The sequence below is a fragment of the Diceros bicornis genome, chromosome 8 (genome assembly GCF_020826845.1).
Source record: "Diceros bicornis minor isolate mBicDic1 chromosome 8, mDicBic1.mat.cur, whole genome shotgun sequence".
Classification (NCBI taxonomy): domain Eukaryota; kingdom Metazoa; phylum Chordata; class Mammalia; order Perissodactyla; family Rhinocerotidae; genus Diceros; species Diceros bicornis.
Genome location: NC_080747.1, coordinates 41,461,841 through 41,488,444, shown reverse-complemented (window position 1 = coordinate 41,488,444; position 26,604 = coordinate 41,461,841). Strand labels below are relative to the sequence as shown.

General features: G+C 38.9%; 1 protein-coding gene across 1 annotated transcript in view; it reads left to right on the top strand.

Moving 5' to 3' along the window:
- Nucleotides 1-2,841: 2,841 nt before the first annotated feature.
- SCFD2 (sec1 family domain containing 2) overlaps nt 2,842-26,604 on the top strand; it is a 378,548-nt gene continuing 354,785 nt past the window's right edge. Inside the window, exons 1-2 of the mRNA XM_058547056.1 lie at nt 2,842-3,791; nt 18,161-18,329. Of these exons, the coding sequence (XP_058403039.1) occupies nt 2,954-3,791; nt 18,161-18,329 (1,007 nt within the window). The 5' untranslated portion in view covers nt 2,842-2,953. The remainder of the gene's footprint in view (nt 3,792-18,160; nt 18,330-26,604) is intronic.

Below are 26,604 nucleotides of genomic sequence, written 5' to 3'. Positions count from 1 at the left end.
CACTGTTATGTAGACTGCACACTCTTTAAGGATGAGAACAAAATTTATTTATATCTGTATTCACCAGATCCTCTTTTACAATGTCAAGCACGTGGAAAGTGCATAGTGAATCCTTACGTGTTGATCGTGCATATGGAGGAGTTTGAAATGAAGTGAAGGGAGATATGCTTGATTTTATGAAGAATGGGAAATAACTGCTGGCTGTTTTGAGCAGAGAAATACAAATCACATTTAAATAAGGTAAATCTAATGATCTTAAGCATGTAATTTTAGCAGGAATTCATTTGACTGCCATAATATCTGAGAGCAAGAAATGGAAGGAAGAAAATTCTGACACATAACGTGGATGAACCTTGAGGATATTATGCTAAGTGAAATAAGTCAGTCATAAAAGACAAATATTTTATGATTCCATTTATATGAGATATCGAGAGTAGTCATCTCATAGCAACAGAAAGTAGAATGACGGTTGCCAGGGGCAGGTGGGAGGGGGAAATGGGGAGTTGTTGTTTAATGGACATAGAGTTTCAGTTTTGCAAGATGAAAAAGTTCTGGAGATTGGTTGCACAACATTGTGAAAATAATGCTACTGAACTGTACACTTAAAAGTGGTTAAGATGGTAAATTTATGTTATGTGTATTTTGCCACGATTAGAAAAACAGAAAACAAACAAAAACATGTTCCAACTGAACTCAGTATATTTTTCCCCCAATCGGCTTCTCATCTGGTTTTCTAAATCTCAGTGATTGCCATTTACCAGTCACCCAGGCAGAAAACTGGATGTTACCCTGAAATTCTTCCTCTGCCTCACTCTTTGTCAATCCAGTAACCAGGCTTTTTGGCTCTATCTCCTTAACATTTCCTTAGACACCCTTCACTGTAGATCCCCTTTACTGGTATCCTTATCTACTCTGGCCCAAGTGGTTGCTGTTACTGTTTCTTAACTGCTCTCCCTGCCCTAAATCTTAGTCTGCTCAAATTATTGTCCATGACTTGACTAGAATCGTTTTTTCTCCTAAATTCTAGATGTGAACAAATCTTTTCCACTTCTAAAAATACTTTAATAGTTCCCCATTGGCTGCTACTGTTTAAAATCGAAAATAAGATTCATCCTGATCTACTCCGTTTTTTTTCTAGTTCTTAGCTCCTATTTCTTCTTGGGGCTTTCTTCATACAATACATTCCAGCTATACTAACCTGTAGTTCCAGAGAACATGTATGGTTTCATGCCTCTATGGCTTTGCTCATGCTGCGTTGTCTGCACGGGCTGCCAGGAATGCTCCTCCCCATCCTGTCCACCTGGTGAACACCTGGTTTTCTTTGAACGCAACTCAAAACTCATGTCCTATTTGAAACTACTTTTGACCACTTCCCTTTTTCCTTCACCCAGTCAGAATTTATTTTTCCTCCTTTGTAATTCTTGCACATTAAAAAAAGTCATTGCTTCTGTTACATTTTGTTGCACTTGCTTGCTTTACATGTGGGGGTCCTTTATCTCAGATTCTTTTGAAGGGAAGGCCATAGCTTATTTCTCTTCGTATGCTCAGTGCTCAAAGTGTCTTGAATATTGTACATGTCTGTTAAAAGTTGGTTGACTATATTATTTATTTTATGGACATGAATCGAACATTTATTCAACAAACATTTATTGAACATCTGTTATGTTCTTGTGTTGGGGATACCAGGCCTCTAGTGCACAATCTAGCAGAACAGATTTGTTAAGGAAAACAGGTACCTTAAAACTTACCTCATGATATGGCAAGTCCTTAGCAAAGGTATCAACTGAGTGTTGTGTGCTAGGTGGATGAGGAGGAGGATAGAGTGATTGTAGTGGTGATGGTGAGTTAGGAAAACTCTCACGTGGAAGATATCTTTAGATTGATTATTTTTGGTAGGAGTTTACCAGGTGTAAATTCTTTGTGGATCAGGGAATGTATTTTATTAATCATTATATCTTTGGAGCCTAGCACAGTGATTATACTTAGTAAGTGCTTAATAAATAGTAGTTGAATGAATTGAACCTATGAAACATTCTGGGCTTCATCTGTTGACTTCACTGAGCAGATATATAATGTTCCTGGCTAGAAGTAGCTGGAAAGAAATTGAGAAATCATGAAGGATTTTGGTGCCATTTTTAAGGAGTCTAGCTGTATCCTGTAGGCGATTGGGCCAGGAGAGGCTTTTAAGCAGGAAAGTGGTAGGACCAGCTTAGTATATTAGGAAGAAAACTGAATTGGATGGGGAAGAGATGGAAAGCGGGAAATGATGGGGCATAATTGCAATTGGCTAGGTGAGTGATGATGGTGGATTAAGGCAGTGACAGCAAGGATGGGGAGAAGGGGCTGGCTTCTAGGATTTTTGAACCAGATGAAGATTTAGTGACAATGAGATGAGGGTAGGAAGATGGAGAAAAGGAAATGAGGCCAGTAGGTTTGTTATGAGGCCTGTGTGCAATAACGTATGTGACAGCAGTCTCTAAACTACAAAACATTACAGCTGGTTGTTTCATCTTCTCTGGCTGCTCTGGGTTTAGATGCGGTTAAGTGGCTGTACTTTTAAAGAGATGTATTCATATCCACGTAAAATATCAAACTTCGGATTCTCTGGGGCAGGGAAAGATAATCTGAGCAGAGGGGGAGAGGAAAAGAACGCCGTCCAGCTATTTCCTAGGCAGCTCCTTCTCGTCTCCCCGAACTTTCCAGGAACCCCAGAGCCGCTGAGCCCTGCCCACTTCTCGGTTTCAGTCCTCAGCGTCCCTCCGAGAGCGGGATCTCCTCGCTAGCCAATCACGCTCCATTGACGTCATCACCATGCGCAGTCACTGGACAAGTCAGAGGCGGCCCCACGTGTACTGTGTTGATTGTCAAAGTCTCAGGGAGCCGAATTTCCGGAAGCCGTGAGTTGTGGAAGAAGTTCCTGCACTTGAGTGCCCGGGTCTGTGGATCCTCAATTATGAGCGCCCCCGGCGTGCTGTCGTTTACCCAGCAAGGCTGGGAGCAGGTGCTGGCCAAAGTGAAACGGGCTCTGGTTTATCTGGACGCCACCTGCGCCGAGAGCCTGCACTGGGGTTGCGGATCCACGCGGCTCCTGGAAGCAGTGGGGGGTCCTGCGTGTTACCTGCGGGAGTTCGAGCCCACCGCAGTTGGTGGCGGAGCCGACCAGCCCAAGGCGGTGTTTGTGTTGAGCTGCCTGCTGAAAGGCCGGACCGTGGAGACTCTACGGGACATCATCTGCCGCAGTCACTTCCAGTATTGTGTGGTGGTCACGGCCGTGAACCATGCTGTCCACCTGACGGCTAATCACGTGCCGGCGGCGGCAGCGGCCGAGCTAGAGGGGCAGCAGCCGGTGTTCGAGCAACTGGAGGAGAAGCTGTGTGAGTGGATGGGCAACATGAACTACACCGCCGAGGTGCTGCACGTCCCGTTGTTGCTCGCCCCTGCTGCTCCCCACCTTGCCTTGACTCCAGCCTTTGCTTGCCTTTTTCCACTGCTACCCTGGGATGTGCATCTCCTTAACAGTGCCCGGCCGGACAAGAGGAGGCTGGGAAGCCTGGGTGAGGTGGATGCCACTGCCCTGACCCCTGAGCTGCTGCTGCAGATCAGGTGCCTGGTGTCAGGCCTCAGTTCTCTGTGTGAGCATTTAGGGGTACGGGAGGAGTGTTTTGCTGTAGGTTCTTTCAGTCGGATCATCGCTGCAGATCTGGCCAATTATGCCCCTGCCAAGAACAGGAGGAAGACTGCTGCGGGCAGGGCATCCGTGGTCTTTGTGGACAGAACTCTGGATCTCACAGGTAAGTGCGATTGCCGTGGAGGTCTTCAAAATCATTCTCCAAGGTGCTAGGACTTTCACTGATTCAGCATATATTTTATTGACCTCTTGCTATGTGTCAGGTTGAGGACACAAAGATGTACTAGATGGACACAGTCCCTGATTTCGCAGAGTTTATAGTCTAGAGGGGAATACAGACAAGCAAATTGGCAATTACGATCAATTTGTTAAATGCTGTAATGGGTAAATACATCTTCAGTGTGCACTGTCTTGTTAAACAACGACTGCATCTAGCCCAAGAGATTGGAAAAATGGAATGATGCTGATATCGAGGAGAACTGTCCACCTGGGAACATCTTAGAAATGTGCAAATGCCAGTATTCACAGCAATCCTTCCTAAGAGGGCTCTCATATGTTAGAGGTATTAACAGATGACCTAGTGGAAGGAAACGGTACAACAAAACATGAAATTATCATAGACAGTTAGTTGAGTTTTAGATTTCTTTAAATGAGTGTTAATAAATGAGGCTGAACTTAAATATCACCAGAAAATGAGATTAAATAGAGTTGTAGAAAATAATTGCGAATGTTTATTGATTTATTCTTAGCTCTCATTCTATTGAAGACTGCGTAGATAATATCAAATTGTAATAATATATTATTTATACACATAAGGAGCAAATGCAACCCTTAAAATAGGCGAGGGAAAAACACTCTCTGATACTTGACATGTGCATTTGTTTTCAAAAGTCAAATTTGTTGTTCTCTAATTAGGTAGATATAATGCTTCTAGCAGTATAGGCTGGCCACACCCAAGTTCAGGGAGAATAATTAGGAAACTGACATTGGTAAGAGTTCCCTTTGCTAGGTCAGAAAAAAAGTTGAATTCATTTGTGGTTTGAAGTTATAAAAACCACAATAAGGTGTATTTGAGTTTTTGACCTTATAAGATTAATTTTGAGTTCATAAAATAGAAAGTAAGCTAAATGGTAATACTGAGATGTAAACTTAATTATGTGACTAGAGAAACCAGGTGTCCAGTCTGTCAGTGTGATTTAAATATAAGTAATAATTGTAACATCCCAGAACTCTTAGAAAATTAAAAAGCACCTGATGAATATATGCTTGTTGAGTTTTTGAGTGCATGGTATATCTGTTTATACTTCTATTTCTTTATGCTCAAAATGTGGCATAATGTTTTGTAATTAATCAAGGTCACCTATTTTTGCATCCCCCCCAAGACTTCACTTAGGCAAACTTGAATGTTCTGGCCATCCAACATCATGGCAACAATTCCGTCGTATTTTAGTATATGACTCTTTTCTATATACAGAACAAACAAGGTAACGGAACTTCTTCCCTCTAAAAGCTTATAATATGAAGCAGTCAAGAATGATTGAGAAAACAAGGGCACATAGAAAGACAAAGTTGCCATTCAGCATGATTATTCTGTACTTTCTCTTTCCTCAAGCCTCCAGATCTCCCTCCCCATACTCACCCTTCGGCTTTCTTGCTTTTATATAACTGAGGAAATATAAGCCATCAGAAAACTTCCATATCTTCCCATCACCAAATCTACCAGTCTTTCTACATCTGTACCCACATATTTTTCTTTTCTTCCTTCGTGTTGAAAGGAGATGTCCTGTCCCTGCTGCTTGAATGCCAACATTTTCACCTTTGCAAATCCTCTCCCTTTTCACTTCTTTCATAGATTTACTTCTTTCAAATACTCTCCCCCTTTCCTAGATCATCATTAAAAAAAAATCTTGTCTACTGAATTTTCCCCATCAACATACAAACGGAATGGAACATCTGTTTTCCTGACCCTTCATGCTTCTCTGACTTCAGTTTCATTTTTTGCTCCATTTCACAGCAAACTTGAAAGAGTTGTCTATACCTGCTGTCTCTACAATCATCTGCTCCAATTTGCCCCAGACTCCACTTCAGTCTTCTTTTCCTCTGATAGTCCCCAGAAACTTCCTCTGTCAAGACCGCCAATGACCTCCATATTGTCAAAACCAGTGTTCAGTTATCAGGATTCATTTTACTCAGTCTCAAAGCAGCATTGGACACAGCAGAGTAGAGGATGCAAATGGTTAAAAATAATAATAAAAAATATTGAAGAAGTACAAAAGATATACAGATAATGTAGTTTATTGTGTGATCCCATCAAAACATAAATCTGGCATGTCATTTGCTTGCTCACAATCCTCCCGAGGCCTCCTGACCCCCCAGGATTTGACCCACTATCAAATCCAAGTTCCTTAACCATTGTTTTCAAGGCTATACATGACCTGCCTGTGTGTACCTCTCCCGCCTCATCTCCCGCTGATCTCCCCTCACACACAACGCTCCAACGCTCCGGCACACTGGCCACCTTGCCATTCCCAACATGGGGGTGTGACCCGGCCTCAGGGCCTTTGAAGTTCTGCAGCTCAGCTTGGAATGTTCTTCCTTCAGGTATCTACATGGCTTTCTCTCTCACTTCCTTTGAATCTCCGCTCACATGTCTGCTTCTCAGATAAGGCTTCCCTGACCACCTTCTTTAGATACTCTCTAACCACTGAGCGTGCTTTATTTGTCATAGTCTTGAGCACTACTTAACACTACTAATTTTCTATTGCCTGTATCCTCGCATTTGAATGGAAGCTCCTGAGAGGAGAGACTCTGTTTTGTTTACTGTTTATTAACTAGCACTCAGAAGAGTGCCTTGAAAATAGAAAAATACTAAAAAATACCTACTACTTTAGTATTAATAAATATTGTAAATAAATATTTATTGAATGAATGGATGAATGAATGAGAGAATTAAAGGTTGCTGCCAACTAGACATTCATTGAGGTTAATATTCTTATTTTTTCCTGATTGAAAATGCTTCTGAGATTCTTAAATTGCATCATTAGTCATTCATAAATGCAGTGGGTATGCACTAAGACACACATTTTCTCAATATTCTAAAATTTGACACTTTGGGCCCACAGTAAAATTTGAGAAAGGAAATAATGATATTAACAAATCATATTTATATGACTATTTTATGGATAAAAATCACTTCCATATTGCCTTATTTGATCTTCTCAACAAATTAGGTGAGTTAGTGTTATCATTTCAAGAATAAAGAAATTGAGGCTCAGAAGTTGTTCTTTACTGAAAAAAAAAAAGCATGAACATTAGATAGTAGGCCAGACTTGACAGGATTGCTCCAATATTTCTATAAAATATTGGACTTTTATAGAAATATAAAAGTTCAGCATCTTTTGTTTTCTGAATTGTCAAAGTAAGCTGTTGTGTTGTTAGTGTAAAGTCCTCACTTTCTTTGTATTTGTTTAGGATCCCTCTGCCAGTAGGTGGGATTCGAAAGTGTTCTTTAAATTAGTGAAGACACGCAGTAGGCAGGTTGGTACGGGAAGAGACATTTTAGGTACATGAGATCACGTGAAAGAGTATTTAGTGTTGAAAGGGGCATTGTTCAAAGGGAGCAAATAGGAAGTTTCTCTGGGTAGGTTCAAGGGCAACAGATAAAAAGAGAAATAAAAATTCAGTCAGTTTGTCAAGGGCTTATGAGAAACCATGAAAATATTATTTTCAAAAGAATGCTGAGAGAATTATACAAGGTGATGATAAAGCGATAAGAGCGAACTTCCCCAAAAGTTATTTGAGGTATTGCCCAAGTACATTTAAAATTGTAAGAGCTCTGCTTCCTTGCTGAATAATTCAGTTCAAAAGCATTTAGATGGGGCTAAGCAAGGTAGGTGTCCACACAGGGAGGAAGGCACTGACGGGGGGCCCAGGGTGTTGGAGCTTGAGTGGGGTGAGATGTCCTGAGTGGGGAGAGATCACCTGCGTGGGGTGGTAGATGGCAGCAGCAGTGGCCTGTTGGGATAGGGGATAAAGGGAAGCCAGAGTGGCTGGGATAAGGGAGAATCCTCGGGGCCCAACATATTTACCTATCTGCTGGTGCATGGAGCCAAGTTTAATTTGTGGTCCCCTCTGAAACCAATCACCTTTGGCATAGTGTACCCAAGAAATGGTCCATTACCTACTTCCCATTTTAAAATTATGACATAGTCTCCTTCAGAAGGGATCAAAATTATTGCTGGCTGATAGAGGGTAGATTTTGGAGGATAGATTCTAATTGGGACTAGTTTCTTACTGTGGGCTTAATAACTTATAAATTTAAGTCTTTTTAATGGATATCTTTTGGGTAATCATCCAAACGGTCTTCCATATAAGCAGCTTACTGGTTCATTTGTGTCAAAGATGTTTCAACATGGTATTATGATTCCATATTGGTAATATTCAGGGCTGATTTACAGTTGGTACATAGCTGTATTGTCAAACCTGTTTTTTACACATTAAAAAACTTTTGTTCTAGTGAGTAAAGAGAAATCCTCTACTTACTGAAACCACAAGTTACCTAATACTGTTGCGCAGTGGAGGCCAGTGATAGGGTCTAGGAGGCACTGAGGGTACTGAGGCAGCAGAGGGAGTTCGTGGTGGTAGTGGTGGGTCTGGGGATGCAGCACTTGTCCTCTGCTTCAGGGTGGCCCAAACAAAATGGAATGGGGTGGTAGGATAGGTGGTGTTGGTGGCGTTGTTGTTGTCACGGATGCTCTCTGTCCTTGCTCCAGGCTCTGGCATCCAGGAACATACCTGATCACCGTGCTCAAATGTTTTACTGATCTGCCCTGGATGCAACACGCATAAGGAGCTGGGGAGCTCATGACTATAAATTTAACGGAGTAGTTGTTATAATAAGAGTTTGGTGTGGTTTCTTACATCAAATTGTGGCTTAGATTGAGGCATTGTTTAGCCAGTGATGGCTGCAGACAAAGGAGTACACCAACAATTTCTAAAAATTGAAAGGTTATTTGGAAATTATTGGAATGACTTGAATGGTTTGAATTTCAATTTAAATTACTTGACAGCAGTTTTAATACAGAAACCAAAAGGAAATACATTTTCCAGTTTTTGATTTAGGTGTTACTTTATATATATAAACATTTATTTATATTATTAGTTAAATATTTTTGATACCATCCTTGATAATTTACCATTAGAAGATTTATATACTTATATCTCTTCTTAGATGTAAAATTGACACTACCCAAAATAACCTCCAATAATTAATAAATTTTGGACAGTAACATCATGCTTGCTATATAGACAAATTTCTTTCTCATCTTTTTGTCATCATCTTTGCTGCAAGTACTATCACTTTGCCTAAGAGTTGGTTTATTTTTTTCAGTAAACATTTATTGAGTGCCTACTGTGTGCCAAGCATTGTTCCAGGTCTAGGGAAACAGTGGTGAACAAGATAGACAAGTTCCTTCCTTTCCTGAAGCAGTTGATAAGCTGTTAGGGCTTAAAAATATAGAAAGTTTGTTGTAGTTGTTTGAGAAGTAAATGGCCACTGATGTCGATTGCTATGATTCTGACTGACTTTTACCATGTCTAGACCACCCAGAAGCTTGGGTCCCTGCAGAGTGCTTCAGGCATGTTTGCATAGGGGATTTAAGTACAACATTCTATGGACTGTTCTGCCTTCTGATTTGTTTTGAAGGACAATTAAAAAGGTAGATGTGATTTATGATTCTCTAAAAGGTTTGAATCTGCTTTCCTTTCCATTCTTTTCTGTCTCTTAAGGTCAACCAGAGTGCTTTGCTAGTAGTCTTCAAGATGAAAATCAAAAGATAGGAGGTGGCACTAACTCTGGGAATTAAATTTCCTCTCTTAATTCAATTTTTCTGAATTTTAGTTTCACGTAAACTTTTAAATTAAATCCATTCAATTAAAGATTAACTTCCAATCCAATGGGTGGTTCTTAATCCTGGGATTATGATACACTGATACATTTATATTTGCTTTAAAGTATGGTTGCATATTATTTGTTAAAGTATTGAAATTTTGTACTATTAATAATGGCTAAAATTTGAGAGCATACTACTTTTCTCAGCCCTCTACATAGATATAAACTCCTTTAATTTTCACAATACTTCTTTGAGGTAAGGATTATAATTATCCCTATTTTACAGATGAGGAAACTGAGACATAGGGGAGTTAAGTAACTCATCCAAGATCACACAGCTAATAAGTGGCATAGTCAGGGTTTGAATCTTGGCAGTTTGCTCCAGAGCCTATGCTCATAACCTCTCTCATATGTGTGGCTATGGAAAAAAGTTTGACAACCCTTGTCCTGGATAGTAGAGATGGTGCTGATGTTGTGTCCAGAAGCTAGCAGCTTCAGAGACTAAGCATAGTTGTTGGACTCTGGAGCTGCCTCAGTGTTTAGAAAAGTGACTTATTCTTTCCTGCCCCCATCTGATTTTCCAAAAAATGCAAAATAAGCAACTAATATCTTCATTTTAGAGTTCAGAGGATACTGTTTAAAATAAACATAGGGGGCCAGCCCGGTGGTGCAGGCGGTTAAGTGCACGCGCTCTGCTGCAGTGGCCCGGGGTTTGCCAGTTCGGATCCCGGGCGCGCACCAACGCACTGCTTGTCAAGCCGTGCTGTGGCAGCGTCCCATATAAAGTGGAGGAAGATGGGCACGGATGTTAGCCCAGGGCCAGTCTTCCTCAGCAAAAAAGAGGAGGATTGGCATCGGATGTTAGCTCAGGGCTGGTCTTCCTCACACACACACAAAATAAAAAAAACTCCCTAAAAAAAAAAAACATAGGTATGAGACACAATTGAAAGGCCATATAAGGCTCTGACTTGATTACTGGTGTTAGATCCAGACCAGTATAACAACTTCAAGTCCTAGTTTAGTGACTTGCTTGCTGTTTGATCTTCATTGAGCCTTTTGAGGGTTTTCTTATTTGCAAGCAGGGGAATATAGCAACCTTAAAGTGCTATTGGAAGGATATAAAATCATCCATCCATTCATTCATTCAATATATAACTAATATAGTGGGTAAGAGATTAAAAAGTGGCATTTTTTAATCCCACTTTAATAAGGTTTCCATTTTAGATAGCCTAGCTAGGGAGGGCCTCTCTGAGGATGTGACATTTGAGCAGAGACTGAAAGAAGAGAGGAAGCAGAACATATAAGACCCAGGGAATGGCAAGTGCAAAGGATCTGAGGTGGGAATATGTTTGACATGTTTGAGGAACGTAGGAGGCCACTGTGGCTCCCTTTAACTTGCCTTGCAAGCAAGGAGGGCCAGTGATAGGAGACGAAGTTGAAGAGATAAGCAGAGGGAATGGATTGTAAGGCAAAGTAAGGATTTAAAGTAAAAGTGAAGGTCTATTGGGAAACTTAGAGGGTTGTGAGCTGTGATGTGACATGATCAGATTTATGTTACACAGAATCATGTATGTAAGGAGTGAAGGGATTGAGGTAGAGCCTCAATATATGGTAGCTGCTGCTACTACCTGGCTTCTGTCGTAGGCATGAGTGGTTAGTTACAGTAGTCTTAGCTCTGCCCCTCCCTAGTCATAAGTCTTTGGGCAAGTTGCCTAACCTCTGGGTCTCAGTTTCCTGATCTATAAAATGTGGATAATAATAGTACCTACTCAACAACAAGGAGTCGTTGAGAAGGTAGAATAAGTTAACACATCTAGCTCCTAGAACAGTGCCTTGTACATACTGGGCACTGGAAAAATGTTTATTATTATTTTTATTAATTAATGATATGCATTTAAAATTATTTGATGTTTTATTCTTTCAAGTGTATGTTTTCCCCCTAAGTATAAGACTAAGGACATAAATACAAGAATAATTTGCCATACATATAACCCAGAAGAATTCTATTACTTGACTTCTTACTTGCCGCTAAAGGAAATGAGAGTTGGTTAGAATTAATTATTTGTCAGGAACTGTATTTTGTCATACCTAGAGAAAAAAAATGAAGTGAAAGATTCTTCCTGTATGATCCTGCAAGATGACTACAATTTTGGTTACTTAGGAGAGTATAAAGAATGGTATGGATGATCTCTATTCATTTCATAAATGTTTATTGAGCAACTTTTGTGTGCAGGCTCCATGCTAGGTGATAGTGGCATAAAGCCTCACTACTGAGTGTGTCCTGGGGAGTGGCAGCCTCAGGCTCAACTGGAAGCTAATTAAAAATGCAGAATCTCAGACCTCGCCCCAGACTTATGAATGTGTTTTAACGAGATTCTCGGTGACTTGAATATGCAGTAAAGTTTGAGAAGTGCTGATATAAAGCTCAAACAGTCAAAGCTCCTGTCCGTGAGGAAATCTAATGAAGAAACACAAAGCTCAGCAAATTAGAGTATGAATGATATGTGCTTTCATAGGGTTTAGATACAAAATACTCTTTTAAGGGGTAGCCATTCCTAGGCCAGTGGTTCTCAACCTGGTTTCACATTCAAGCCACCCCAGAAAGTCTGATTTTTAAAAAGGAGGCTGGGCAGAGGCTAGAACTGGTATTCTTTTAAAAGCTCCCCATGTGTGCAAAGATGTAAGTAGGAACATAGGTTGTTCTCGGGGTTCTTTTTAGGTAATTTTTTATTAGAGCTTAAGGTACATGAGGGTTGGGATGAATGACTGAGCCAGTGGTAAGAGATAGAAAGGAAGTATGATGAAGATGATGAGGAAGGAGGTTGGGGCCAAAGGCCTTAAGTTTCATGCTCAGTGAGGAGCCATAACAAGTTTTTAGGCAGACAAAATGCATATACGGGTTTCCTGTTGAAAAGTTCTCTGGTGGACAATGTGATGGTTGGCTCTATTGGTTCCAAAGTGGAAACAAAGGAGTGAGTCAGACTCTGATGGGGTGGATTTTTTGTTGTTGTTTTGCTTGCTTTTTTTTCTAGTCAAGTTTATTAAAGTATAATTTACATATAGTAATATTCATTCTTTATAGTTTGTAGTTTTGTTAAACAACATATAGTCATGTAACCACCACCACAATCAAGCTATAGGAACAGTTCCATCACTCCAGAAAATTTCCTTGTGCCCCTTGTAATCTCACCCTCAGTTCCTGGCAATCATAGATCCATTTCCTGTCCCTAGAGTTTTGCCTTTTCAAGAATGTGACATAAATGTAATTATGTGTACATATAGTCTTTTGAGTGGCCTCTTTCACTTAGCATAATATAGTTGAGATTTATCCATGGTGTTGCTTGTATCAGTAGTTCATTCCTTTTTATTTATGAGTAATATTCGGGTATATAGATGTAGCAGAGTTTGTTAATTTGCTCACCGGTTGGACTGTATCCTTAAAGTGTGTAGAAAGAAATAACATTGAGATCTGTTGGCTCAACTCTAATTCGTACTGTGTGGTATGCAGTGATTCTTAACTGTTTTGAAATTAAGGAAATTTTTTGAGGAGCTGATCAAAGTTATGGATTATCTAGAAAAAAGCATAAGCTTACAATATTTCTCATAAAATTCAACCCTCCCATCCATCCATGGAGGAGCCCAGCCTAGGGGCTATGGGCTCCATGAGATAAAGGCAAGAAATACTGAAGGCTAGGAGATTGATGAGGGGGCTATTATAATATCTAGGTGAGAAATTGTGTGAGTTTATATTGAGTCAATAATATGAAGGATGAAGAGAAGAGTAGTTGAGTATTTAAGTGAAAGAATTAATAGAGTGGTGACTGATATAATGATAGAGAATTAAGGGAAAGATTTGAAGATGTGGGGGATCAGAATTGGCCACCTCAAAATATGTCTCTTTACCTTGATTATTTTCTCTGAAAGAAACTTTGACCACTCCCCCCAAATAACTGCCTAAATGAATTTAACTCTGGGTATGGATAGACTCAGAGGGTCCTTGCTAAGCCCATTCCAAGTAAAAGAAGAAGTTATCCCTCGTAGGAGACATTTACATTTATAAGAGAAATCTCCATTTGTAAAAGTATCCCCCTCTCTGTACCAGGAAGAAGGGGGTATGACTTTATCTCTAGAAACTCTTATCAGTGCAGAAGGCAAGGACTTAAATCTGCATATTAACCTTACTCTTGTTTACTGTGCTTTTCTGGTAATCTCCCATAGCTGACTCCCCTCACCCCCAACATCTTCCTTTGTCTTTCTATTTAAGAGGAGAACTTCTGCCATTTTGTCTAGATACTCAGTTTCCCTGGGTCTCTCCCATGCATACATGTTATAAAGCTTTGTTTGATTTTCTCCTGCTGTTTGGTCTCATGTCAATTTAATTTGTAGCCCAGCCAGAAAGGACCCAGAGTGAGTAGAGGATACTCTTCCTGCCCTTCAAAGACATGCCAAGTTTTCTAGCTTGGGCAATTTCAGAGTCGATTCCCTGAAATATGGAATGTAGGAGAAGATGCAAATGAGGGGTAATATAATAAATGCTATGTGATTCTCTTATCTAAAATTACTGTGTGGGGAAATCTACTTATTGAATAAACTTGTATACATACTGCCTTATAATTCTCCCACTGCCATACCCCGAAATACTACCTAGTATATGGCAAACTTAAGCAGGGTTTTGACTGGTATGCAGTATCTACTGTAATACATCCCCTTTGTACTAGATTTGACTGATGTGAGACAACCATAGGCACTGTTAGAAATGGTAGTATTAGAGGGGATCTAATAACTAACACTCCTTTCCCCATCCAGAATATGAATTAATTGAATATGAGATAAAGAGATGGCAGGCAGAGGCCAAAATACCAGTGTTATTATGCATACATAATAAACATTATGAGCGTTAAAGAATGTGGCTTATATCTATGGACAAGTGAGCTTCCTAATACCCAATCCAGAGTTAGAAAGTTTACCCACTCAGCAGCAGGCTTGGACCAGAGCAAGTCTTTTTCCCTCTTCCCCAGGGCAGAACCTATCCTAGGAAGAATGAGTAGAGTAGAGCCTGATGGCCTAGGGGAAAAGTGATTGATGGAAGGAAGTAAAGCAAGTTCAGGAGTGTTATGCTAATTGTTATCCCTCTACATGGAAGGAAACATCAGGAGTAATACAGAAATAGTCCGTTCTTGTAAGACAGAAATATAATCAAATACTGAAACATTTCAAAATAATGAAAGACAGTCACAGATTCTTGGGAAGGAATGATGGGGAATCGGAAAGGAGGTGAGTTTTTGCATATGCAAATTCTGAGTCCAAAAGCCCTATCTCAACGCAAAGGGACAATATGCACAACCCAAAAATATCCTGTTTGTGAAATGTAGAGAAGGCTGTTGCTGCATTTTTATCTTTTGAGCCCTGCTACAGTGTGACTGAGCTCTTGTGAAGGTTCCTCAATTCTTGTTTCTCACTTTATCCTATGTAAGTAGAGGTAAGTGAAGATGTTACTTGCCTTATGGTAATGATACTAGCATATACATTCACATGTAATCCACAGGGTCACACAGGAATGGTATTTTTCTGGTGCTGTGAACTAAAAAAGTTAAGCCCTTGAAGCTGTTGGCTTAACTTAGGACCTCAAATCCTGAGGTTCAAAGATATTTAGGTGTCAGTTGGACTAACTCTGAGTTTTTAGCTTGGTAAAACAGCACCACATTTATGGAAGTTGCCTCAGATTACACAAGGAACTAGTGGAGGATGGGACCACTAGAGCTCTGTCTCCAATTTCTTTTGCCTCCACCCTACTTGGAAAAAATGGCATTGGGAAATAAACCATTCTCTGGACAGACTGGACCACATTGCTGTTGGCCAGATTAACAGTTGGACAGGGAAGAAATAACTGGGTTCTGGTTGACTTCCACTTTTGAGCATCTAAATAATATTTTTAAATTTCTGTAGTAAAGGAAAAATTAAGCTCTCTGAAAATTTAAGTATGATACAAATCTTGGCATTTTATTCATTTTATAAAAGAAGAATCTGAAGTTATTGTGACATTGAGAGGCCCCAAATTCTTAGTCTATGTTTGAGTCATGTAAATGGCTCTAATTAAATTTTAAAAATGAATATCGAACCCTCTAATGCCAGACATGTGAGAAACTGTATTCACAGAAGAGCAAGACAGTTGGTTGAAAGCCCATACCTGCTTTATCCTTCATTATCAAACATGTTAGACATATATATCCTTTTGATTAAATCTAAAAAGCTGAGTAATCATGGTCATGTAAAGTTGGCCTTTTGTTAATTCTCTGATGTAATATTTTAAACAGTTTCTGATGGAATGTAAATTATTTTTCTAATTAAGTAAGTTCCATGTGCTCCATGTAGAAAACAATGGGAAAAAATGAAGTTTAGGTAGAGTTTATATCAACCAAAAGCCTACCATCCAAAGATAACCCTTGTTAAAATTTTTGAATATTTTTGTGTGTACGTGTATAATATATTTTTTATTCTTATTACAACAGGAATATATGTTCACCATAGGAAGTTTAGAACCTATACATAAATAGAAGAAAATAAAAATCACAGTTTGAGAATTGCTTCAATAAGTATACCATAATTTTTAAAAAATTATTCCTCTACTTTTAAACATTTAGGATGTTAGTATATAATATTTTAGGCATATAAATGATACTTTGGTTCTGTAAAAATAACTATTAGCTATTAAACCTTAAGAAAAAATAAGTATGTTATATCTTGACTTCTCATATTCAGAGAGTTTCAAGAGGACTAGATTAGTCAACAGTTTCAATTTGTGGAGAGTTTAATGAACTCACACTTGCCAAAGACCACTGAGTGTGGCATAGGGAGGAGGAATGAACAGCAGCCAGATTGTAGGGGCTAGAGAAGTTAGGAAGGAAAGGCAGCACATAATAGACCACTTGTTTGTGCCACGTGTCTGTGACTGGCAGTCGAAAAACAAGAATAACTTGGGACAGGGTTCAGAATTTGGGCACCAAGTTCAAAGAAAGTTGTTTTAGTGATAACTGGAGATTTATAAAAGTTTTTAGTAAGTGAGGAGGGAACTAGTGGAGAGAGAGAATGCTATGAGGTAATCCTAGTATTTCCATTCCAGGCTTAATTTAAAGATATAATTCACTTAGAGACTTCTGAGCCCCCTCTGGATCTCAGGGCCACTTATAGTCACTAGGCATTCATTCAGCAAGTATTTAATGAGTAGCTTGTAATCTGAGTACTGGAGAGATAACCATAAACCACAGACTACATAAATAAGATATGGTTCTTTCCAGGCCTAATAAATGAATATTTTACTGGTAGAACAAGAACTCTTTTCTTTAACTCTGTCACCTTAGAAGCACTCATGCTGGCTCTGTCTTAAGTCACTTTTATGAGCTTGATTTTTTTTTTTTTTAATAAAGAGTGTGGTTTTTGGAGTTATCTGCTGCGAGTTTGAATTCTTGCTCTATAACTTATGTAATTTTGAGCAACTTACTTAAACTGAATCTTCTACTCTGTAAATGACCATAATAATACCTACCTATTAGAGTTGTTGTAAGAATTACGTGTATAGTAAATGTACAGTATGGAACTTAATACCTGGGATATCATAAGCTCTCAATAAATATTAGCTATTGTGATGATGATAGTGATGATGATGATTGCTTGGATTCCTGGTTTAGTCTTTTCTACCTAGTTCTTCTGGCCTACTAATTTGACATGGCAAAAAACAAAGAGAGATAGAGATAGAGAGACATTAGGAAGCAAAATGTTGGTTGATTTGAAGTGAGTGGGATCAAAACAAGTAGATGTGCCAAGTCCCCACCCATTGTTGGGATGAGGTCTTCCAAGCAATGAAGGCATTTGGAAAGATAACTTGACTTCATGGAAAAAGTATTTAACTGTGTTCTTGGTCTTGAATTTCAATTTGAGTTCATTAATTCATTTTTTGTTAAAAGAGTTAATACCTGTAAAGCACCTAGAACAGTGCTTGGTACACAGAAAGCATTCTATCAATGCTTCTATCATTGCAACCTGTTACCATTCATTTGTTTATTCTTTCCTTCATCTAACAAATATTTAGTGAGAGCTCACTAGCTGCCAAGTTTACCTGCTAGACATGGTGGATAAAGGGAGATCTAGATAAGCAGTTGCCATTATGAAGATAAGGTTCTAGGAGAGGGGAGATCTGCTATTTTTGGTCAGGTTTCTAAGCCCTTCTGCGTTTTAATGTCTTCATCAGTAAAATAAAGTTTGGCTCTAAAATTTCAGGATAGTATCATCCTATGACACTATTTACCTGGCTGACTATTTGCTGATTATTTATTCATTCATTAAATATTTATTGATCCTACCATATATGGGCACTGTGCGAGGTGCTAGGAATTAGTAGTAACCAGAGCAGACACAGTGTCTGCCGTCATGGAGCCTTAAGTCCAACACACAAGGCACATGTTGACTAGGTAATTGTGACCTTGATTAGTGTTACAGAGGGCAAGACGCTAGGCTTATGTTATTGATTTGTGTAACAGCAACTAAAAATGTATGTTACTCTTGATAGAAGGACCATTATAAAGCATTAGTCCAGCTTCTTTTTCCTCGTGTTTTGTGAGTTTATATGTTCTTGTCTGCTTAAACAGGGGCGGTTGGACATCATGGAGACAACTTGGTAGAGAAGATCATTTCAGCGCTTCCCCAGCTTCCAGGCCACACCAGTGATGTGATGGTTAATGTGGTAGAGCTCACTGCACTCCACACTGAGGAGGCGGGTCAGAACGTGGTAGCACCAGGCTGTCTTGCACAATCCAGGTAAGATATGCAGTGTTTTTTTCCTGTCATCCTTCTTCCTCTTCCCTTTTCTTTCTCTCCTAGACTGAGTGTTTCTGTAGAAAGGAGACAATAAAGAGTTGGTCTGGTTGAAAAACTCATAGTGGATAGCATTTAGAAAAAAGCGTTTTTTTCTTAATCTTGAAATAACCATATCCATTAAACAACAAGTCAAAAAGTATGGAATTTTATAGAGGTGTCATTTAGATGTAATCTAAGCCTGTTTCCAGGATCAGTTAAATGAGTCAATTTATGCATCTCCATTTCACAGACAGTTTCACGTGGAATTGAGTCCAGGCTTACTCAATTTCTTTTGCCCAGTGGACTTTTCCCATGATTAAATAACAGCCTACATAGCTATGAAACAGCACATCTTTTTATATGTGAACGATATGCTCTTGCGCATCAGTGGGAGAAGTTCTTATTACTATGTATATTTTTTCACATGCTTAGAGAAGTCAGAGAAAGAAGATGGTGTACTTTAAGTTATTTCAAAAGTAAAAGAACATTTCTCCAGAAACATGACAATAAAAAGATACAAGAGTTATCTTCTCTACTTTCTCCTTCATCAATAATTCTTATGGGGGAAAAAATGTGTTAGAAGGGGAAAAAACTGTCTGAGAGTATCTGTTTCCCTTATCTGCTTGTGTTTTACTTTTAAACAAAACAGTACCTTTTGGCATTATGGTTTCAAATCTTAACAGTAACAGATATATTTGGAATTTTCTTATCATATTTGGAATTAATTTTCAGCTCCTGAAGTTTTCAGCTTTTTTATAGATAGTTAAAACATTAATTGAATGCCATTATGTATGGGCCAGTGTGGGAAGGAAACGGAAAGTTCTGTACCCTGTCTTTTTTGTATGCTTATATACACAACAAAAACATAGGCCGTGTGCTCACTTGGGCAGCATCTATACTAAAACAAAGGCCTGAGGGTTTGCAGCTATACAAACCCAGAACTAATTCTGATTCGAAATACTTTTAGCTGTTCAAAATCTATTCAAAAGTTAATTATAAAGGATTTGCTGTGAGTCTTATTCTGGACTGAGTAATATGAGGGACATCAAAGAATATAAAATATCATTCTTGCCTTCAAGGAACACTTTTCTTGTTGGAGTAGTCATGGTTTACACATAAGTACCATTAAAAAAATCAGGACTCATGTGTCTGCTACAGATTATAAATTTTAGAAGTAAAGTATCAGGTTAATGTGGTCTTTGTAGATCAATGTGGGCCTTATGGGACTCCTGGTGCTTGAATTAATTATGTCTTGAAGGATTTAGAAAAGGAGAAAGGGCTAGCATGAGCATAGGTATGGAAACAAGAACAGTTAGAGCCTGATATGATGGACTGTGAGGAAGAAAGATAACCTCTCTGGACCACCACTGCCATCAGCTCTATTAACATTTTCCAGGACTTTCTATGTGCACACTTCCAGGCATTTTACCTTTGGGAAGTCATTTAAGTTTTACAATAACCTAATGAAGGAGGTGTTGTTATTCCCCCATTTTACAGTTAAGGAAACTGAGGCAAAGAGATGTTAAATAACATAGTTAGCAGGAGGTGGAACTAGAATTTGAGCCCAGAATGTTTAATTTCAGAGCCTCTGTCTTAACTTCTATGCCATCTAGGCAGGGGCCAGAGAAGAGCTAGGCTCATGCATAGGTTTAAAGAGACAATGAGAGACAAAAATAAAGTTACTTCGTGATTTGGGGAGTCCTATTTGTTCAACATAGTGATTACACAAACAACAGAAATCAATTTTGGCTAATTTCAGCAAAAAAGGAATTTATTAAAGGGGATTGGATAGCTAACAGAATCAAGGAAGAACTGTTAATTAGATTTTGGAAAGGACAACACAGTTTCAGGGCTCTAGGGGGCAAGAACTCGGGAAAAGCCTCTTCAAAGCCTTGACATTAGAGAGACTGAATTTTAACTGTTTTCTGTCTTGAGTCATTCAGGTTAAGATTCAGATTCCAGGGGAAAATGTAAGATTTGCCTAACTTGGGCCTTGTGCTCACCTTTTGCCCATTGTGGGTTGGGAGCAGTTCACACTGACTGAGAATTTTGCCAAGATCGTGTGGCATGGCGGAGGGGTAGTTCTTCAAAGGAAAACTGAAACATTTACCAAAAGAAGAGGGAAGGGGTGCTGCACAGGCAAAAACAGTAGCTGCCCCTTAATAATAATAGCACACACTTACGGAGAGCTTATTGTGTAACAGGCACTGGTCTGATCACTTTATATACAGTGACTTATTTAATTCTCACAACATCTCTATGAGGTGGGTTCTATTGTCATCCCCTTTTATGGATGAGGAAAGAGGTTTAATAACACACCTAAGGTGACACACACAGAAGTGGTGGGGGCCTATATTTGAACCCAGACAGTCTGACTTTAAAGTCAATGCTTACTGTTACTCTACGCCACCTCCACAGAAGCCTAAGTTAATTACAAAGAGAGCAAGTGAGCTCCCCAGAGAAGTTTGCAAAAAGAGAGAAGAGTTGAATTCATCATTAATGAGCAGGAAAAACAAGTGAATTCTGAGAAGTATCGTAGGACAAATGTAAGAATCAAGACACCTTAGATCTACAAGTAATGTTTTGATTATGGCCAATTTATTTAACCTTGACTCCTTAGTACTCATTCTACCCCAAGCTTGGTCCAAGGCTTAAATCAAAGCAGTGTTGGAATCCCATTTCCCTTGCCTGTGATTGCTTTAGAAATGGGGAGGTGACAAGAGAGAAAGTCTCCTTAGGGCTTCTTTGCTTCTGAAAAGAGAGTCAGGAATGAGACACACTTCCTTTTTCCTCTTACTCTCCTCCCCCAGCTCCCAGGACTCTGATGTAAGTGCTGAAACTACTTCAGCCATATTTGCTCACATGGAGCTAACACATGGAAGGTGACGTGGTCAAGGGGGGCACAGAAGAGCAGCAATGGGATCCTGTGTCTGGACCTCATATTATGTAGGAGAGGATAGTTCTTTATTGCTCAAACCAAATTGAGTTGCTGCTTTCTATTACTTGCAACCAAAGGCATCCTAACTGACACATTTTCTGTACTTCATTATTTCATCTATAAAATGAGGGCCTTGGCCTAAATGACTTCTAAGGCTCTTGGGTTTGAAATAAAAATTCTTCCTAACTAAGCCCCTGCTGTGACTCAGCTCTGCCTCTGGGCACTGGCTGAGTTCATTTATGTATATTTTCCTCTCCTGGTCTTTGTTTTCAGTGGGTGCCTTTTCCTCTCATTATGAGTGTTGTTATGGGATGTGAGCTTTGAGTGCCATCTAACTATGAGAGTTTGGTCATACATGTCAAAGGCAGTGGTGAGTTCTAGAAGGATCTGAATAAAGAAGAAAGCTTTGATGAAAGCAGGTCTGGTGAAATAGCAAGACTGGAAGTCAGGTTGCAGAAGATAAAGAGATAGGTGGTGAGAAAATTATAAGCAAATAAAGATCTAAAGCAATCATTGGGAGAAAAATGGTAGTTTCTTTACAGTTGCTTGGAAGACCAAGGGAATTGTGCTGATTAATTTCTCTGTAAAAGAGGAATTGAAATAAATTATAGATTTCCTAGCATATACTGTACTTCCATCAAAATAACAGCAAGCACTACTACCTCCAACATCACCCCCCAGAAAATTCTCAGTGAAATGCATGTGAGGATGAAAAAGTTAGTACTCAAATGCAAAACAGATGGGTGTTTGGCAATAAATAATGTGCCTACAATGGAATAATCTTTAAAAAAACAAGTCTCTAACTATGATATAAGCCTTAATAATCAAAATTGATTGCTATTATAATTTTTCTAAAAGGCTGTTTGCAATTATAGCAGTTGAAGTTGTTGCCAATGCAAATGAGAAATTGGTAACTTAAATGCATTGTAACATGGCTTTCTAGTCCCTATCCATTGGTCCCTGGATCATATGGAATATTTTGTACAAGAAGGAGGAAGAATCTTTTCTGTTCTTATGTTTTCCTTCTGTTGAAGTGGGTTTCTGTTTTCTGCCTCAGCTCTACTCTCCCTAACCTATTACTCTTTTTGTTCCTTGAGCACCTTTAACCTGATGCCCTACTTGCGTTTACTATGTCTGTGCTTGGTGCCTCTGGCTCTGATCTAACCCAGTGCTCATGGTGCTGATGGTTCTGCTTGTCCAGGGCCCACTTCTCCCATTGCTCCCCATATGCCTCATGGTGAAAGCCAAACACCTTACAATGGCCTACGGGACTGTGTACCAGCTGGCTCCTTGGCTCCTCTCTGACCTCATATCTTATTCCTTCCTCCTTATTCACTCCTTTCCAGCCACACTAGCCTCTTTTCTGTTCCTCCAATAGGGCTCTCACTGTCTCGCCACAGGGCTTTAGCTCTTGAAGTTCCTTCTGCCTAGATTGTTCTTCCTATGGATATATGCTTCCCCACATTCCCTTTCTTCCTTCAGGTCTTTCTTCCTTCTTAGTTAGGCCTTTTCTGTCCATCTTAGCACTTCATATTTCCCTTCCTGACTTTATTGTTTTTCTCCTTAGCACTTAGCACTTTCTTTTTTTTTTTTTTTTAATAATTTTATTTATTTATTTATTTTCCCCCAAAGCCCCAGTAGATAGTTGTATGTCATAGCTGCACATCCTTCTAGTCGCTGTATGTGGGACGCGGCCTCAGCATGGCCGGAGAAGCGGTGCGTCGGTGTGCGCCTGGGATCCGAACCCGGGCCACCAGCAGCGGAGTGCACGCACCTAACCACTAAGCCACAGGGCCGTCCCGAGCACTTTCTAATATAGTTATTTATATTGTATTTTTGCTTCTCCCTCTCCTAGAGAGCCATGGAGAAAACTCCCCAGTAAAGAGTTCCATGAGAGGAGGGATATTTGTCTCTTTTATTCACTGCTGTGTCCCCAGTGCCTAGAACAGTACCTGGCACTCCAGAGATATTTGTTGAAGGAGTGCATGGTGATGGATGCTGCAGGGGCAGGATCCATTAGCGGAGTGAGACTGCTGGGCTAAGATAGAGAGGGTAAAGCCAAACCAGAGCATAGGAGAGGTTAGTTTGGGAATGTCTAGGCTCTATTGAATATTTGAAACATTCTCATTGTGTCAGCAAAATATAGCAAAATTGACTCAGCAATTCTACTTTTAGGACTTTATTTTGTGGATGTAATTTGCACACATGTAGAATGATATGTTACATTCATTAATCACTACAGCGTTTGTAATAACAAGACTGGAAATAACTTCAATGTCTATCAGTTCAGTAAATTGTGGTACACTCATACAGTGGAATAATATTTAGCTATTAAGACAGAATGAAGAACGAAGAAGTTGTTTATATACTGATAAGCAATGAGCTCGATGACCTACTTCAATTGAAAAAAGCAAGGTGTTTTTGAAATATATATTCACACTTGCTTGTCATGCATAAAATATATCTGGAAAAATGTAAGGGAACTTATGACGTTGGCAGCCTCTGTAGAGGTGCACTGGGTGGCTGGGCATACGCTGAGAAGTTAGTGAAATGAAAGAAGATGAGGAAGGAGGGAGATGTCTTACTATGTATGTTAATTTGTGTATCGAATTTTCAATCACGTGAATGTATTTCCTATTAAAAATAAATAGAAATTAGATTTAAATAAAAACGCTACTTCTTTAAGCATGTTTAAGGTAGGATTCTGTGCTCCTATGAAGGAAAGTGGCTGTCTCTTACTTTGGAAACTCTACAGAGCTTCTCCCCTCTACAGCATCTTCCTTCCTCAGTGAACCATTCTTTATTTTAAAATTTCTGTCAAAATGCAAGAAACTACCCTGTAGTTATATGTTACGTGTCTGTCAGCCCTACTAAACTGTAACTTCCTTGAAGGTAATAACTGTGCCTGGCACTCTTAAGAAGTGCTAGTAAATTGAATAATAGAATGAACAAATGATTGAATAAATCTTACTAGATTTGAGGCCAAGTATAAAAATGATGACAAATCCATGAAAAGCCTTATCTACTTCATTTTAGCACTTAAGTCACTATCTAGCCTTATTGATTGGTTTTATTATATATATATATACATATATATATGTATAGGAATTTTCTAAGTACTTTTCCCCAAATGCCCCTCATTGTCTAGGTCAGTGAGAAGGAAGGCGGGTAACACTGAGTGCCTGAATTTTGTCAGGCATTGTGCTAGGTGTTTTAAAATGTATTATTTCACTTAATCCTAAAAGCAACTCTACAAGGTAGATATTATTCTTTTTGTTGTTACAGAAGTTGAGAAAAAGAGCCAAACTTGCACTAAGTGATGGAGTCAGGTCATTAAAAAATATGCATCTTTTTTATTTGTTTATTTATTATTGAGGTATAATTGACATATGACATTATATTAGTTTCAGGTGTACAAAATAATGATTTGATATTTGTATATATTATGAAATAATCGCCACAATAAATCTAGTTAACGTCTGTCACCATACATAGTTAAAATTTTTTCTTGTGATGAGAATTTTTAAACTCTACTCTCTTGGCAACTTTCAAATATGCAATACAGTATTATTAACTACAGTCACCATGCTGTACATTACATCCCCATGACTTATTTATTTTATAACTGGAAGTTTGTAACTTTTGACTCCCTTAACCCATTTCGCCCACCCCACACCCCTGGCAACCACCAATCTGTTCTCTGTATCCATGAACTTGTTTTAAAAAAAATAATTTTTTAATTCCAAAGCACATTTCTTTTCTACTATACCATACCAACTCTCTGACACATGCTTAGTTGAATGAATGTATAAATAAACCAATGAATTCAGAAATTATGGGTACTTTGGTTTATAGAAAGCAATATTTTAAGTCCAGTTTTCTTGTTAGTTTTCATGCTGGAGGTGGGAATGTTTTTTTCCTAGACTATAGAGCAACGGAATAGAGTAGATCTTATAGATAAGAGACAAGGGCCGGCCCCGTGGCTTAGCGGTTAAGTGCGCGCGCTCCGCTGCTGGCGGCCCGGGTTCGGATCCCGGGCACGCACCAACACACCGCTTCTCCGGCCATGCGGAGGCTGCATCCCACATACAGCAACTAGAAGGATGTGCAACTATGACATACAACTATCTACTGGGGCTTTGGGGGGAAAAAAATAAATAAATAAAATCTTTAGATAAGAGACAAATGCAGCAGTGGTTTCAACCTAAACACCGCTGAGCCAATTTTTTGTTAACTTTCACACTATTAAGTAACCTGATAATGATGTGTATTAGGTCACTAACTGGACCCTCAAAGTCAAAAATTGTTAAACCATCTGTAAATAGTGCTGTTTTTTTCCCCTGGGTTTCCAAATACCAATTAAATATCTCTATTAAGGAGACAATAACATTTTCAGAAGGAAAAAAGGAAATTTTTCTTATAGCAGAATCAGAGGTATTACTTTGATTTTAAGTTTACCTACAGATAAAATTACTGAACTTGGATGAAAACATTAAGTAACTGTATATTCAGTGTTGACTTTGGGGTGGAGAGCCAGCACACAAGAGGGTGTGTCATCACATAGCAGGGTTATGAACAACCTTGCTGTTGGTACAGGCTGTGAGCATCTCCTCTTCCCCACTTGGACCTCCCTGCAAAATGACATTTTTTTTTTTACTTTTGAAGTAAACATTGCAAATTGAATAGGAGAAAGACCTACCTCTTCTCAGCATACAGCCTACTATATTTAACTTTTTAAAGGAATTCTAAAGATCATCTGGTCTCAGTTACAGGTATAGAAAACAGAATTCATTAAGAATTTGTGGATGGTAGGGTGAGATAAAGCCGGATTCTTTTCTGAAAATGAAGGGATAGAAGTGTCCACTAAGACATAAATAATTTAATATGCGCAAGACAGTTAAGTTATATTTCTTGATAAAAAATTATGTTTTATAGATATATTTTTCAGAATTATTCTTTTTTTAATGCTTATTAACAAGAGAAGATTTGAAGGTAGAAATTATTGTTCTATAATTGCTCACATATTGTAGCTCTGTCATGGTATTTGTTAGTTAAGGAATGTGCAGGCAACCCCCAGAATCTTTTTTGTATTGAAAAATTTCCAGTGGTTTGTGGTCTCTGTGTTGTGAGAAGACTGAACTCTGGGTCATTGTGGCTTTGGGATCCATAATTTAGATGCAAACTATGGCTCCCTTAAACAAAGCCAAGAACCCTGTGAAGTTAGCTAAAATGGAAAAGGAGGGATGGAAAGACTCATTACATTTAAATAAGTTCCTAATTAGGTTAATATTCACTGCC